This window comes from Urocitellus parryii, chromosome 10 (assembly GCF_045843805.1).
Source record: "Urocitellus parryii isolate mUroPar1 chromosome 10, mUroPar1.hap1, whole genome shotgun sequence".
NCBI classification, from domain to species: domain Eukaryota; kingdom Metazoa; phylum Chordata; class Mammalia; order Rodentia; family Sciuridae; genus Urocitellus; species Urocitellus parryii.
In genome coordinates, this window is record NC_135540.1 from 105,747,597 (window position 1) to 105,765,117 (window position 17,521).

At 38.8% G+C, this 17,521-nt stretch overlaps 2 protein-coding genes across 12 annotated transcripts in view; one reads left to right on the forward strand and one right to left on the reverse strand.

Moving 5' to 3' along the window:
• Window positions 1-5,559, reverse strand: part of Fip1l1 (factor interacting with PAPOLA and CPSF1) — a 68,031-nt gene extending 62,472 nt beyond the window's left edge. For 4 of the 8 annotated variants that reach the window (XM_026385505.1, XM_026385479.1, XM_077803571.1 and 1 more), the window contains exons 1-4: window positions 5,234-5,559; window positions 4,076-4,120; window positions 3,948-3,987; window positions 456-513 (exon numbers count right to left, since the gene is read on the reverse strand). In XM_026385505.1, the coding sequence (XP_026241290.1) occupies window positions 456-513; window positions 3,948-3,987; window positions 4,076-4,120; window positions 5,234-5,318 (228 nt within the window). In that variant the 5' untranslated portion in view covers window positions 5,319-5,559. The remainder of the gene's footprint in view (window positions 1-455; window positions 514-3,947; window positions 3,988-4,075; window positions 4,121-5,233) is intronic. The other 4 variants (XM_026385522.1, XM_077803572.1, XM_077803573.1 and 1 more) reach the window with 1 other exon arrangement.
• Window positions 5,560-15,843: 10,284 nt separating this feature from the next.
• Window positions 15,844-17,521, forward strand: part of Scfd2 (sec1 family domain containing 2) — a 370,804-nt gene continuing 369,126 nt past the window's right edge. For all 4 annotated transcript variants that reach the window (XM_026385802.2, XM_026385811.1, XM_026385820.2 and 1 more), the window contains exon 1: window positions 15,844-16,785. In XM_026385802.2, the coding sequence (XP_026241587.1) occupies window positions 15,948-16,785 (838 nt within the window). In that variant the 5' untranslated portion in view covers window positions 15,844-15,947. The remainder of the gene's footprint in view (window positions 16,786-17,521) is intronic.

A 17,521-nucleotide genomic window follows, 5' to 3' on the forward strand; every position in this document is an offset into this window, starting at 1 on the left:
AACTCACAATAGTTAAACTTAGGTTGTGAGATTCAATGTTTGCTTTGAAAATCAAACTATGTGGCTCAGTGGTAAAGTGCATGGCTAGCATGTGTGCAGCCCTGAGTTCAATCCTCAGCACTGCCAAAATGTAATTAATTGAGAGGAAAAAAAAAATCAAATTATGATCTATTCAGGTAGTCTATTATTCAGTTCTTTGAAAGCAATAACCATCAAGCCTTTTGCATGTTATTATTTCCTCTGAAGTCTCTTCCCACTATTTATTCTCTTCATTAACTCCTATATATACTTTTGATGGTACCAGAAGAAGTAACAAATGCAAGGAGAGGCCAAATCACACAAGACACTGCACATTATGTTAAATGCTGGCTTTATTTTCAAGTCAATTGTGAAGTTACTGATAAAAATTGTAAACAGGAAAGTAAATGGATCTCAAAGCCTTATAATTATGTTACCGGTTTTGGTACGCCATTTTCAGCAGTTTCATCTTCTATTCCTGATGGAGGATTAGCGCTACAGATAAAGTAAGTACATGTCAGATACTGCTTTTCAAGTACAGAGAGATTATACTAACATACAGACAGATTATACTAATATTTTTACACAATGCCTGATAAGGTTTTCTAAATTAATGTCTCCGATGGATAATAAAAACAAGGATCATAAAATCTGTCTTATTCTGAGTTATTCTTAATATCTTGCAGAAAACAGTACTCAGCAATTAAAGTGCTAGGTGTGTAGCTTAAAGTTTTGTCTAGCAATCATAAAGCCCTGGGTGTATTCCCTCATCACAACCACCAATAAGAAAAACAGAAGTAGGAAACGGAAATGCCTCGATAATTTGTTAATAAATTACAATTTGATGATGGAATATAATTTTTCGATTTTAAAAATATGCAGCATACTTAAATCTTTATGGTACATTTCATGTGCAAGGTAATATCATAACTGCCAAGAGCTGTGTAATAATTTCTCCTTTTCCTTCCTGCCCATGAAATTCAGATTTGTGATACCTCTTAGTATCCAGTTAACATAACATACTTCTGCCTGGTTTCCTGTTTCATCAGTATTATTGGATATGTCCTTTGTTATATAAAAGCCAAAATTCTAATATTAAAAAAAAAATAATCTTCATGCAAGACAGTCCTCCAATGTGATATTATTAACAGCCCCATGCCTAGTCTTTTTTTATTTTATTTTTTTGTAGTTGGACACAATATCTTTATTCTATTTATTTTTATGTAGTGCTGAAGATCAAACCCAGTGCCTCGCACATGCTAGGCCAGCACTCTACCGCTGAGCCCCAGCCCCAGCCCCTAGGACTAGTCTTTTATATGGACAGTTAATACTTGAATTTGTCCTTTCACAACAAAAACTATATACAATGTAACAATAAAACACACTGTTAAGAGACTCAAGATGACCATTAAGCAACAAATAACACTTTCAATACTCTAGGGTAATTGAATAATTATGATTTCAACAGTGGAAACTAGCCACCACTTCACTTCATAGATAGGAAAACTAAAGCACAAAGCACTGAAATGGTCTAAATCCCAGAAAATAGTAGCATTTCTAAGACATTTTCCATTATAATTCATTAGTATATCCACTTCCTGCTTAAATAAATTTCTAAATAGACATAAGTGTTACTTGTTTTTTCTGGTGTATATAAGTGTGTGCATGCATGCACAGGAGAGAGAACACTCATTTGCTTTTTGTGTCACAAAACAGGATACTATATTCAGTCAAAACTTGGACAGATAAAAACCTAACAACTGAACCAGAGACAGGGCTGGGGATGTGGCTCAAGCGGTAGCGCGCTCGCCTGGCATGCGTGCGGCCCAGGTTCGATCCTTAGCACCACATACAAAGATGTTGTGTCCACCAAAAACTAAAAAATAAATATTAAAATTCTCTCTCTCTCTCTCCCTCTCTCTTAAAAAAAAAAAAAGAATCTTAAAAAAAAAAAAAAGAACCAGAGACAGTGTATTGTAATAGTTTAAGGGCAGAGGCTTCAGCAATGAACCAGTCACAAAGAAGTGGGGGCAAACTGCAATAGCAGGGACCCAGGAAGAACAATGCATTGATGTACCAAGCTAGATACTAGTTTTGGCAGAACTCCTTTCTTCGAGGGAATTCTCTCAGAAGTTTTAATTAACCACCACTATTAAAATAGTCAGGTCCCATCCCAATAGGATGAATTAAATGCATTAGCTCTCCAAATGAAGTTTTAATAAAGAATATGAATAAATTATAATAGTGACACTAAGAGCAAGTAGGATTCTTTCAATAAATTTTATCAAGCTGTATACTAAAGTTCAAAAAGAAAAGAAATTTTGAGAATTACAGCTAAGAACTAACAAAAAACCATGGTATGAAGACTATATTTGATTACAGCTCTATACCCAGTAATCAACTAATTGCTTCCTTAATTAAAGAAATATTTAATCACTTTCATAACTATTAATCCCAATTTTGTGGTTGGGAATAGGATTTGAAATTGAGCTGAATACATAAATTTCAAAACTAAATGATTAAATTTCACATAACAAATTCAGTGAAATATAGAGGTATATTTGGGTGAGGAAAAACTGTAATTTCAGCTCTTCCTAAACTATTTCCACTTCCACTTCTACCTTATCTATTTTTTTTTGTTATAGAGCTTTATTGAGATATAATTCACATTTATCCACTTAAAGGGTATAATTATATGAGTTTTAACGTTTTCACAGTGCAATCATCATAACTATTTGACTCTAGAACATATGCATGAACCTCCAAAAGAAATATTCTGTGTATCAGCAGTTGCTTTCCATTTTCCCCAAGCCTACAACTATTAATCTTCCTGTCTCTATGGATTTGCTAATTCTGAACAGTTCATATAAATGGAATCAGGTAACATGTTGTCCTTTGTGACTGGTTTTTTTTTTTTTTTCACTTGCCATAATGTTTCACAGAAGTGAAATTTCTTCTGTGTTGTAACATATCAATAGTTCATTTCTTTTCACTGTCAAACAGTATTTCGTTATATGGGTACACACATTTAACCTATCATTTCATCAGTTTATGGACCCTTAGATTGTTTCCAATTTTTGACTACAATGAATAAGGCTGTTATTATGAACACTCACATGCATGTTTTTGTGTGGATGTATATTTTACCTTCTGAGTGGAAATGCTGGATCATTTGGTAACTCTTTGTTTCACTGAGGAAACCATTAGACTGTCAAAGTAACTGGACCATTTTATAATCTCACCAGAGGTATTTTAATAAGGAACAATGAGGATTCCTATTTCTTCACATCCTCACCAACGCTTGTTTTATCTTTTTGTTTTATAGCCATCCTACTGGGTAGTTATTTCCTCGCTTTTTAAAAATCCAAATATTCCTTAAGTGCTCTTTTTAAAACTATTCCCTCCATGATTTAGAATACTAAGGTACTGTCAGAGTACAGTCAGCATAACCATGTACTTATATGAGGTGCTTTAAAATTTGGAGTAAATTTCTGTTCCCCATATATATTCTACAAATGTTATTTATACCTTCCTGATAATTTAACAAAGAAAATCAACCTTACCAAAAATTAGTCAATTCTACTTTGAAGTTAAATAAAACATTGAAATTTTAAAAAATATTATAAAAGCAATAATTTTCATAGTTTCTTTAAATGTTAAAGTATTTTCCTCAATAGTGCAGTGATTATGCTGTATACACCACTATTAAGCTCACTTAAGTTAAAAAGTATTCAAATCCCAACTTTAAAAACTATCCTGTAAGCTATTAGCAAATAAGATGGAATTAGTGTAAGATAAGGTCTTGAATATCCTCCAACTTTAGTCAGAATGTTATAGTCAAGCTAATAATCATAACAACCTTGACAATTTGTTGATAGAACTACTTTAGCACACAATCTGTACAAGCATCAGCAGGAAATTTCACTAACCTGGCATTTTCTTCTTCTGGCCTTTCAACTTCATTTTCGTCTACCAAATAAAATAAAATAAAATAAATAAACCAAGCTTAAAGAAAGCAGTATTATGAAAATCTGAAGTGATCATCACAAGCACTAACCTAGGTCCTTTGCCAAATCACTGTGCACATGCACGTCCCATGGGCCTATAAGCATATCCAAAGTTAGATCACCTTATAATCACTAAACAAGATACGTCTTTTATGGAAAAAAAATCAGACTTTACTGCTATAAAAATAAGCTTAAGAAGTACTGAAGATTTCCAGATCTTCATAAAAGAAATTCCACACTTTCACATTTCAAAGTATTAAAGCTAAATCTCTCCACAAAAGATAATGTACTTTTTTACAAGTTTATCAAAGTTACATCATTGAGGAGCTGCATGGTGCCCAACATGCAGATTTAATGTACTCTTCTAAAGCAATAGAGAATTTACCTTTTAGTCAAGGAACAAATGTTTGGTTTCAAATCTGGAGTCACTACCAGACAAGGATTATGACTTTTAAAACCAGATGTTAAATAAGTCCTCTTCAAAAAGTACAAGATGCATTATTTTGAGGAGAAAGAAAATACATGAGATGACACCGGAAATTATAAACCCAAGGGTCATGAACTTCTATGATGTGGATTAAAGAGTAATCTCTTAAAAAAGAAAAACTTCACCTTAACACAGGAGACAGAGATTTTCTTTGTGGGCCATAATGTATTCATTCCATCTCTTTTTTTTTTTTTCCTGTCTTTTAAATGATAATTTTAAAGTACGACTTTCAGACAAGGAGGTACCCTTGCAGGTGCATTCCATACAAACTGACCATCAAGAAACAAGACATTAGTTTCACAGCATTAACTTTATTTAGCTATCATTACACAATGACTGTTTCTAAAAGCAAGGGACGAGAAGGCACCAAGAGATGCACCAAACACACTCCAAAATCGATAGAAAAATCAAGAATAAAGGGAGAGGAGGCGAGGCGGCCTGGAGGCCCCGGGAAGAGGCGGATGAGCGGGACTCACAGTCGAGCTGGGCCCGGGTCCCACGTCCTCCACCGTCGCGGTGGTGCACAGGGGGTCAAGGACCGGGGCTGCGCGGAGGAGGCCGCGGGGCGGGGGGCGCGCACGCCGCGCTCGGCCTCGGCAGGCCCGACATCCTCCCAGGGAAGCCCACGGCGGCGGCGCGAGGGACCGAGACGCCGGCCGTTTGCGGGCCGAGAGAGGGGAGGCCCGAGAGACCCGGGAGAGAGGGACAGGAAGTTCCGTACCGCCATACAGCCACTCTTCCTCCTCATCCCCTCCGGTGCCGCCGCTCAGCTCCGACACTAGGCGCTCGACCTCGCCGGCCGACATGGCCGCCCCCGCTCACAATTTAAAGACGACGATCAACAGCCCCCTCCAACCCCTTCCCCAGATTCGCTGTCCCGGGGCGCGAGACAGGCGCGAACCCAGAGGTGAGCGAACCAAAAAGGCACGAGACCCAAATCCAGGGAAGGCGGTGGCGAAGGCGGCAAAGATGAAGATTCCTGCGCCGGCCCGCCTGCGCACGCGCAGGGGCACTTAAGCGGCGCGGCGTCTCTAGGTGGCTGGGCTTCCGCGGCGGCTGCACCTGGGCCCGGTTGGGCATGCGCAATGCAGTCGGCCCCGCCCCGACGGAGGCCCGCGGCGTCCTCGGCGTGGCTTTCTCGCGGGCGTCCTGCGTCCACTTGGTTCCCCTCCCCCAGTCTTCCCTCCAATCGCTCTGGGCTTTTGCCACTCCATTGTGTGTTTTCTGTCTGCTGCTGTTTGCTTTGACGTCCCATTTAGTTACTTAAGTTTTCCTAAAGGCTTTTTGTTTCATTCTTGACATGTTGCACGCAGGATACCGAATCGTCACTGTCACCTGCCGGGCCAAAGTTGCTTATTAGAGAAGAAATCATGTACACTTGGTGTCTCGAAAAATTAATTTAAAAAGCCAACCGAAGAAAAATTGTCATGAAAAATACATTCTCCTTGTTTAAAAAATAATAATAATTGAAGTCGAGGTCAAAGACCGCCTTATCCACTACCCTCAACTTCAGAGGTCACCCTTTTGTTTGTTGTGCATTGTTCTGAAATTTTTCCTACATTTACTTCAGGTGTCTTGTTGGAAGAACTTGAAGCTGAGGAACCTTAAAAGGCATAGTATAGTACTCTACCATCCTGTGACTTGCTCTTTTTTTTTTTTAACCTACTAAAGTCTTGACTATCATTTTAATTTTAGTATATGTCCCCCGCCTTTTTTTTTTAACCTTTATTTTATTTACTTTTATGTGGTGCTGAATATCGAACCCAGGGCCTCTCCCATGTGCTAGGCAAGTGCTCTACCGCTGAGCCACAACCCCAGTCCTAGTATGTGTCTTTTTTTAAGCTGATAAACTGTAGCATCGCTATCACAAAGTGAGTATGGCTACTTTGCTATTGATGCACATGATTGCATTCAAATCTTTTGGCAGAAGAAAGAAATCCTACAATAAAGATCCTTGTGGTTTCTTGAAGTTTTATCCAAGTGTTTCCTCAAGCTGGATCATAAGAATGGGTAGTTTTTATTTTAATAAATAATGCCTCAAGATGACATTGGTTGTGTTAAAAATGGAATTCCAGTTCTTAACTAGTTGGTTGTATGACCTTGGGTAATCAACCTACAAAGTGAGAAAGCTGAATTAGATATTTCTAAGATTCCCTTAATTCTACAAGTTTCAAGTGGGATACTCATTTTTCAACAGAAAGAAATCTATTTTGATTGTACAAATCAATGAACAGACTTTTTTGTGTGTTTTATAATGAATAAATATTGGTTTTTATTCCACAGTCTATTGGTACCTGCTCTGTTTAAGATGGTGGAAAATAAAGACATGAGTAAAACAGGATTGCCTTAAAAAGCTCTCAGTTTATTGAGAAAGACAGAGGGTGGTAAGCAATTAACTTTTCCCTCAAGGAAAAGGTGGAAGTGTTTACACCCCACCAATTCCACACCATCTCCTGTTATTTAAACAAGCCATGTGGTTTTAATTCTCTATCTTTGAATGAACCTCTACCTACTTTGTTGAAAGCAATTCCTTACATTCTTCTAAATTCTGTTTACCTTTGTAAAATCTTTCCTGAATCCCACTTCATCTCTTCCCATTTATTTACTTATGCAATCAATATTTGTGGAAAGTCTACTGAGGGTCAGGAACTCTTTAAAATTACATAGATTTAGCAGTGGGTTAAAAAAAAAAAGTCCTTCCTTTCCTGGGGCTTTCGTTCTTTTGAGAGTCTGACAACAACAACAACAAAAATATTAAGAATTATGAAGAATAAGCTATAAGAAGGTCCAGAGAAATGTGATGAAGAGGGATGGTGCAAATTTATATCAAGTAGTCTGAAAAAGTTATTCTAATGAGTGATATAAGTGTTGCGTCCTGCATGAAAACAGGATGTAAGCCCTGTGGATTCCTGTGTGAATAGACTTAACAAAAGAATTAGGAAGTGCAAAGGCCCTGAGGTAGAAGAATTCTTGGCATGTTCAAAGAACCCAAATATACCTGGATTGAAATGATGATGAAATGTAGATGAGGTCAGTGGTATTGGAGAATAAGTAGGGCAGAGCTAATCACCTGTCTAGACCTTGTGTTTCCTCCATGGGGTGAGTTGATCACATTGTACAGTTCAGACTCTTCATTAGACCTAATCCTCCCTCAAACAGGGCATCTTGTTTGTTGCTTCCATTTCTTGCATGGTACAAAACACCAAATGGACCTTCTTGGTTTTCCTGAAAGAAATGGAATGAAGGTTTTCTTTGTTTATTATTCTAAAAATCCCTAATGACTGGTGATTTCATGGGAGAACCAATTGCTTTTTGCTGAGGGGCTTTTTTCGTCTCCCAGCTGCCTGAAAGCAGCTTCCCTTTCAAGGCATTGCTTAAACTGAACTAAAGAATTGGTGAAGAATAATTGATGCATGAGATCACCTTCATGGTAGAGGTTAGCATTTGAGCTTAGCTTTGAAAATGAACATTTCTATAAGCAGAGAAGCCCATAAATCACTAATAACCACTTTTAAAAGGTCTCTTCCTTCCTTGCTTCCAAACTGAGTTTCTGGCATGACTACACTTCCTTAGTTAAAGGTGTCTTTATCTGCTTACTCACCGAGGGGGGAGGTCAAAGATACATAGTTTGAAGATATTTTATACACTTCCTCCCACCCTATACACTATTGCTAAGAGCTTTAGCCAGTAGGAATGACGCATGGCATTTTTGGTTGAAAGGTGATGCCAGCAAGCCATTGAGATGATAATGATTATGTTAAGATGTGCATTCAATTGAATATTAGACCCCTGCTGTCCGCCTCAGCCTGCTACTTTGGAGCTCTCGCGGGACTCCCCGAGAGTACCCATTGGTTGGGGAAGTGCGGTAGGAGGGATTTCCGGAGGAGGGATTGCTGGTTGGTGTGGTGTGCCCCCGAAAAAGGCAAAAGGCCGCGAGCGTGGTTTTCGTGGGAGTTTTAGAAATAAAGTTTGTTCCTGCTTGAGTGGCTCGTGATTTTGTGCCCAGCCAGACTGCGGCAAACTATAACCTTATCAAACTATTACATTTGTTCTGATCATATTGGTTTAGTATTTTATTGTTTTTTGTGATCTGTGATTTCTTGGCAAAAATAATAAGCCAGGCATGGTGGTGCCCCTCTGTACACAGCTACTCTGGAGGCTGAGAAGGGAGAATCACTAGAACCCACAAGTTTACAACCTGGGCAACATAGCAAGGCCCTCCATCCCAATAAATAAATAAATGATGATGATGATGATTATGATAATAATAATAATCTGATTTTAATGTATCTATCCCTGAGAAGCACTCTCAAGGAATGTTTCATTAAAATGATTAAATGGTGGCTAAATGATGACAAGAGTTGAGAATCAAAATAAAAGGTCTTGCACAGCAACCAGCGTGTGGAAATATAGTACTCAAAAAGGTGTTTTTCGGGGCTGGGAATGTGGCTCAAGCGGTAGCGCGCTCGCCTGGCATGCGTGCGGCCCGGGTTCGATTCTCAGCACCACATACCAACAAAGATGTTGTGTCTGCCAATAACTAAAAAATAAAATATTAAAATTCTCTCTCTCTCTTTCTCTCTCTTCCTCTCTCACTCTCTCTTTAAAAAAAAAAAAAAGGTGTTTTTCATGGATATGGCATTTGGGCACAACTGTCGTATTTGCTGCCAACTTTAGATATGTCACTTAAGTGTCAACGTTCTTTAGTTTCATGTTAGTAAATTGATATAGTAATGTTTTATAACCAGTGCTTAAAAGGATAACAAAGTTAAATGAAGTTGCAAACATCAAAGAAATTGACCAGTTAGAGGCCAGGAGGTGCCATGTTATGGGTTAGGCCTTTCCTCACCACCCCTCCAACATTTTCTTTTTCTTTTTTAGTTGTTTATATTTATTTATTTATTTATTTACTTATTTATTTTTCTAGGCCTATCCTTGTTTGAACAACCAGAATAATTATACCTGTGCAGAGCTGTCCCTGTCTTCTTTTTGGTACTTCAGTGATGAATTAGTCCCAGTTAGCTATCCTCCTCTGCATCTTAACATCCTTTTTACACTTTGTATTGCTAGTTGTTTCTAGAAAGTTCTGTTGTCTCCTATTCACACATACACTGTTAATGTAAACTGGGTGTGCCCTTTAAGGATGAGAACAAATTTTTGTTTTAATCTGTGTAGTCACCAGATCTTGTCTCATAATGTCCATCACATAAAAAGTGGTCAGTGAATCCTTAAGCCAAGCACTGATCCTGTATATGGAGGACTTAGAAATAAGGTTAAGGGAAATATGTTTGATTTTTTTTTTTTTTTTTAGGAATTGCTGACTATTTTGAGCAGAGAAGTACAAATCATATTTTAATAAGGTAACTGTGACAGTCTTAAGTAGATCATGTTAGCAGGAATTTATTCTATTCCACCATAACACCTGAGACAAAGAAATTACTTTTGGGGGGCTTTCTTTTCTGTCTACCCTGCATATCAACGACATTTTATCCAGTTACATGACTTTTAGTACCACCTACATCATTGGGAGCCAAAGACTCTCAAATTCCTACCTGCAGTTTTCACTTCTTGAGCTCAGGACTCTCAGCATCACTCAGATATTTCATCAGATGAATCTTTTTGATAGTTAATAGGCATTTCAAACTTATGCTCAGAACAGAATTTGTGAATTCCCTTCTCAAGCTTGTCCTATCCTATTGCCATATTCCCTAGATTTCCTTTATGCTTTAGATATGAGATGTCTTGAAAAGCTCACATGTGGGACAATACAAGAAGGTTCAGAGGTAAAATGATTTGGCTATGAAAGCCTTAACCCAATCAGTACATTAATCCCCTGATGGGATTAACTAGGTGTAATTGACAGCAGGTAGAATGTGGCTGGAGGTGATGGGGCCCTGGGAGCGTGCTTTTGAGGTGTATTCTTTGTGTCTGGTGAGTAGAGTCTCTGCTTCCTGATATGAGGTCTTGACCTGCTTCCCTTTGCCACACTCTTCTGCTCTGATGTTTGGCCTGACCTAAAGCCTGGAGCCCTGAAGAATGAAGCCGGCTGGACCAAGACCTCTAAAACAGTGAGCCTCCAAGTAAACTTTTTTCTCTTTTAATTGTTCTTGTTAGGTCTTTTGGCCACAGATGAAGAAAAAAAAAGCTGATTAAAACACCATTTTCATATTAGTAATCACTATTCAAATAATGATGTCAACACAAACCCAAAGAATCATTTTTTTCCTTTCCTCTTCTTTTTTTCCTCATCCTCCTCTCTCATACTGTGCAATGTCCTCTTAGGTCTTCTCATAACATATATACAAAATATATATAAAATATATTCCAAATCTGTCTTCTCTCCACCTCTACTACCATACTGAAATTCAAGTAACACAAACCCTTCAATGGCTTCCTCTGACATGTCAAATGCAAATCCTTGGGACCTACAAGCTCTTTCATGGTCTGGTATGTCCTAAAGTTTCATGAGGCTACATAGGCTACGCATTAAGTAACGTTTAGGGATCTTCCCTATCCCCCCCATTCTTCATCATCTTTTGTCAACATTTTAGTGTTGTTCCTTCACATCTCTACTATGGACTGAATGTTTGTGTCCCCCACCCCCACAAAAAATTTTCTGTGTTGAAACCTTTTAATCCACCATATGCTGGTGTTTGAAGATGGTCCTTGGAGAGAAAAGAAGCCATCCTGGATAGGGAGGAATATCATGTCCGTCATAAGACAGGAGAGCTTGCTTCCTTCCTCTTTGTTGTCTGCAACATGATGGCATGGCTGAAAGACAACCATCTGCAAACCGGGAAAAGGTTCCACACCAGAGCTGGTCAATCCCAGCACTCTGATCTTGGACTTCCCAGCTTTCAGGACTGTGAGAAATAAATCTCTATTGCTCGAGTTATCCAGTGTATGGTATTTCTGTTTTAGCAGGTTGAACTGAGACAATCTCTATGCTTATTCCTTTCCAGTTCTTGCAGATCTGATTCCCAATGATGCATTTAATTCAATATTTACCTTTGTTCCATTTAGTGTGCATTCCCAGAAATCTCATATTTTAGTATAAAGGATCAGGGGCTGTAAAGGGGGTGTGGCCAAATGGCAGAGCACATAAGAAGAAAGAAAATATTTAGCAGAAAGATGACCCTACTTTTCACTTAAACTGATATTCAATTATACAATTTATTGACAAGGACATCATTTCTCATCTTTTTATACTACATGCCCACCATTATTTTTTGCCTGATTGTACCATGAAGCTTGGAAAGATTATACCTGCACCCCTGTTGCTCCTCATCATGTCTGTAATTTCTTCCTGCACAGGTTCAAATCCTGTGTATTCTTTTCAGATTCTATCTCCTTTTCCCCTTCTCTGACATTTGGCCACCATGGATTATGCTATTCTGGAAACACTTTTCCCCCATGGCTTCTCACACAGACTGTAATTCTGCCTGCCCAGAGAAATTGCTCTGTTTTCTATCATTATCATCTCTCTTCTTCATGCTCCTTTAAAGCTAACTCAAGCATACCATATGACTCCCCAGATACCAGACTTATTTCCTGCAATTCAGAATTATATATCCAATGTCTTGCTAGATGTTTCTACCCAGATGTCCCTCAAATATCTTCAAAACAATATGCCTCCATATCTATTAGGATGGCCACTTTAAAAGTAACAGAAAGTATCAAGTGTCAGAAAGAATGTGGAGAAATTGGAACCCTTGTGCATTGTCATTGAGAATATAAAATGTTGCAGCTACTGTGGAAAACAGAGCTAATGTTTTTTGAAATATTAACAATAGAATTATTGTATGATTCAGCATTTTTTCTTCTAGATATACGCACAAAAGAATCGAAGACAGGATATAGAGATTGGTACACACATTCAGAGCGGTATTATTGACAATAACCTATAGGTGGAAGCAACTCATGTCCATTAACAGGTGAATGGATAGATACTATATATACATACCATTAAATATTAATCAATTTTTAAAAGGATATAAATACTGACACATGTTACAACATAGATGAACATAGGACATTATGCTAACTAGAATAAGACAACAAATCAAATACTGTATGATTCCACTTATGTGGAATACTAAAGTAGTCAACTAATGGAAACAAAGTAGAGTGGAGGTTGCCAGAAGCTTGGGAAAGAAAGGAAGAACTGTCTAAAGTGTTGGGATTTCAGTTTTGCAAAATAAAATGTTCTGGATATTTGTTATACGACAGTGTGAATGTACTTAATGCTCTTGAACTATACACTTTAAAATAGCTAATATGGTAAATTTTATGATATGCATATGTTCCCATAATTTAAAAAATGTTCCAACTGAATTCAGTATATTATTCCCCAATCTGCTGCTTTTCTGATTTTTCAAATATAATTCACTGCCATTTACCAGTGATCCACACACTGGGTGCTAACCTAAAATTCTCCTTCTGCCTCCTTCTTTCTGCTAGATAACTCACCAAACCTTTTGGCACTATTTTTTAAAATATTTATTTTTTAGTTATAAGTAGACAGGATATCTTTTTAAATATATTTTTGGGGGGCTGGAGCTGGGGCTCAGCAGTAGAGTGCTCACCTAGCATGTGAGAGGCGCTGGGTTCGATCCTCAGCACCACATAAAAATAAATAAATAAAATAGACATTTTGTTCAACTACAACTATATATATATATATATATATATATATATATATATATATACTAAATATAAATATATATATGTATATAGATTTTAGTGATGAACACAACATCCTTATTTATTTATTTTTATGTGATGCTGAGGATTGAACCCAGTGCCTCACACATGCTGGGCAAGCATTCTCCCTCTGAGCCACAACCCCAGCCCTGGCATTGTTTTTTAAACATCTCTTTATACACCACCCTCTGTCATTCTCTTTTATTGTTATCCCTAACAACTCTTAGCTATAGTTGTTGCTGGTAACTAACCTATTTTTCTAAAATGCAGAGGTGAGCTGGGTGCAGTGGCAGGAGGGTGCAGTGGCAGGCTGAGGCAGGAGGATTGTGAATTCAAAGCCAGACTCAGCAAAAACGAGGCACTAAGCAACTAACTCAGTGAGACCCTGTCTCTAAATAAAAAATAGTTCTGGGAAAATGGCTGAGTGGTTGATTGTCCCTGAGTTCAATTTCTGGTACCAAAATAAATAAATAAGTAAATAAGATCCAGAGGTGAACAAGCAATTTCTACCCAAAGACTTCAACAGTTTCCAATTGGCTGCTACTATTTAGAATAGAAAATAAGATGCTTCATGATCTTGTCTGTTCCTTTTCTAGTTATGTGTTCATATTTTTCTTAGACCTTTCTTTATGCAGTGCACTCCAGCTAAAATAACCTATTTGTAGTTCCAAATGACACATTTTACAGTTTCATACCTCAACAACTTTTTTCATGTTGCAGTTTCTGCCTGGGCTACCAGGAATACTCCTCCCTATCCTGTCCACCTGCTAAACACCTGGTTTCTTTAAAAGAAACTAAAAACTCATGTTCTATATGAAACTTCTTCTGACCACTTCCCTTTTTCTTTCACTCAATCAGAATTTATTATTCCTTTCCCTAGTAACTCCTATGTATTTTTAAAAATCATTGCTTCTGTGATATTTTATTGCACTTGGTATATGAGTTCTTTTATTTCAGTATAATTCTTTTTAAAGACAAGGATTAGCTTACTTCTCTTCATATCCTGAATACACAGGGTCTGGAACACTGACAATTTCATTAAAAGTTTTCTGAATATTTATTATATGGATTTTTTTAATTTTTAAATTTATTTATTCTAATTAATTATATATGACAGCAGAATGCAATTCAATTCATATTACACAAATAGAGTGCAATTTTCATGTCTCTGGTTGAACACAAAATATCGTCACACCATTCATGTTTTCATACATGTACTTATGATAATGATGTCTGGCTCATTCCACAGTCTTTCCTACCCCCATACCCTATACCCCAGCTTCCCCTCCCTCCCCTTTGCCCTATCTAAAGTAATTAATTGAGCATTCAACAAACACTTATAGAACACATACTGTCTTCTAATTTGGGGGATTCCTTGGTGTCTAGTACATAATCTAGTAGAATAGATGTTAAGGAAAATAGGTATGCTGAAACTTACCCAATGATGTTGCAAGTACTTAGCAGACTTAGAAGAGGACAGGGTAGTAGAGGTAGTGAGTTAGGAAAACCCTCACATGGAATGTATAATTGGAATGGTTTTTTAGGGTAAGAGTTTATCAGGTGCAAATTCTTTGTGAGTCCTATGATTTATTAATCATTTCATCTTGGAGTTTGGCACAGTGATTTCACTTAAGTGTTAATAAATATTGGTTGAACAAACTGAGCCTTTGAAACTTTCCAGAGTCAATCGTTGATTTTGTTGTGCAGGTACATAATGTTCCAGGCTGGGAGAATCAGTGCAGAGAAATTGAGAAATCATGAAGGATTTGGTAACTTTGAAGGAGTGTGGATATATCCTATAGGCAACTGGACTAGGTGAAGCTTTGAAGCAGTAAAATGGAAGGACCATCTTAGTTTATTAGGAAGAAACCTGAATCGAAGGTGGAAGAGATGGAAAACTGGGAAATCATGGGACAATCATTGTGTTAGTCCAGGTGAGTGATATTGCTGAGTGATGTGACAGCAAGGTTGGAGAGGTAGAACTAGTTTCTAGGAGTTTCGAAACACGTCAAAATTTAGTGATAATGAGATGCAGGTGAAAAGATGGAGAAAGGGAAATTAGGTTTGTTAAGAGGCTTGTTTGCAGGCTGGAGTTGTAGCTCAGTGACTCCCAAGGGTGAGGCACTGGGTTCTATCTTAGTACTACATATAAATAAAGGCATTGAGTCCACATACAACTAAAAAAAAGTAAACAACAACAACAACAACAACAACAAAAAACAGGCTTGTGTGCACAACAACGCGTGTGATAGCAGCCTATCAACTACAAATTATTTCATAGAAGTTGCTGTTTTTATAAGGGGAAAGTGGCTGTAATTTCAGAGAGGTGTTCATATCCGAGAAAGATATTAAATTGCAGATCAGGTTTTATTATTCCTAAGACTTCTCAGGGAGCACGGAAAGGTAACTTGAGCAGACAGATGGGGGACAAAGGTTGCGTAGTTCAGCTCTTTCCTAGACAGCCCCTTTTCTTCTCCGGAACTTTCGCGCAAGCCCAGGGCCACGGAGCTCCGCCCATTTCTTCCCAGTCCCGCTCACCCTTCCTCTAGCCTCCTAACTAGCCAATCAGTGCTCAGTGACGTCATCACCGTGCGCGGTCGCCAGGCGCGTCACAGACAGGACCACGTGTACTGTGTTGACTGTCAAAGTCTGAGGACACCCAATTTCCGGAAGCTGTGAGTTCTGCCAGAAGTTCCTGCACCCGAGTTTTCCCGAGTCTGCGAATCCCGGCCATGAGTGCCCCGGGCGTGGTGTCCTTCACCCAGCAAGGCTGGGAGCAGGTGCTGGCCAAAGTGAAACGGGCTGTGGTCTACCTGGACTCCGCCTGCGCCGAAAGCCTGCACTGGGGCTGCGGATCCACGCGGCTCCTAGAGGCTGTGGGTGGTCCCGAGTTTCACCTGAGGGAGTTCGAGTCTGATGCAGTTGGTGGAGGAGTCAAGCAGCCCAAGGCAGTGTTTGTGTTGAGCTGCCTGCTGAAAGGTCGGACTGTGGAGACCATAAGAGACATAATATGCCGCAGTCACTTCCAGTATTGTGTGGTGGTCACAGCAGTGAGCCACGCTGTCCACCTTACGGCTAACCATGTCCCAGCGGCTGCAGCTGCCGAGCTAGAGGGGCAGCATCCGGTGTTCGAGCAGCTGGAGGAGAAGCTGTGTGAATGGATGGGAAACATGAACTACACAGCCGAGGTGCTGCACGTCCCATTGTTGCTCGCCCCTGCTGCTCCGCACCTTGCCTTAACTCCGGCCTTTGCTTCTCTTTTCCCACTGCTACCCCAGGATGTACATCTCCTTAATAGTGCCAGACCGGACAAGAGGAGGCTGGGAAGCCTGGGTGAGGTGGATGCCTCTACCCTGACTCCAAAGCTGCTGCTGCAGATCAGGTGCCTGGTGTCGGGTCTCAGTTCTTTGTGTGAGCATTTAGGGGTACGTGAAGAGTGTTTTGCTGTGGGTTCCCTCAGTCGGATCATCGCTGCAGATCTGGCCAATTATGCTCCTGCCAAGAACAGAAGGAAGAATGCTACAGGCAGGGCATCTGTGGTCTTTGTGGATAGAACTCTGGATCTCACAGGTAAGTGGCATTGCTATGGAGTTATTCATATTCACTCTCTACAGTGCAGACACTTTCATTGATTCAGCATGTTTTATTGGCCTCTCACTATATGTGAGATTGAGGAGACAAAGATGATCTAAATGGACACAGTCCTTGATTTCTCAGAGTTTAGAGTTTAGTTTAGAAGGGAGATCAAGAAAAGAAAGTTAGCAATTATAATACAATTTGTGGAGTGTGCGTAATGGGTAAACATAGCTTCTATATTCATTGACATTAAAACAACTGCCTCTACATGAGACTGGAGAATGAAATTATGCTTACACGGAGAACTGTCCACCTGGAAGCTTTCTAAAATTTCAAGATGCCAACATTTACAAAAATCTTTCATAAGAGGATTCTGATCTATTGGAGAGGTGTTAGATGACACAGGGGAAGGAAAACTATAAAGCAAAACATGAAATTATAATGGACAGTTGAAGTTTAGTTTCCTGTAAATGTTAAAAGATGAGACTACCCATAAATATTCCTAGTAAATTAGATGAAACAGAAGTATATAAATGTTTTCAGATATTTATTAATTTGTTCTTAGGTTTTTTGTTTGTTTGTTTTTGGTACTGGGGATTGAACACAGGAGCGCTTGCTTAGCCATTGAGCCACATTCCTAGCCCTTTTTATTTTTTCTTATTTTGAGACAGGGTCTCACTAAGTTTCTGAGGCTGGCTTTGAAATTGTGATCCTCTTGCCTCAGACTTCT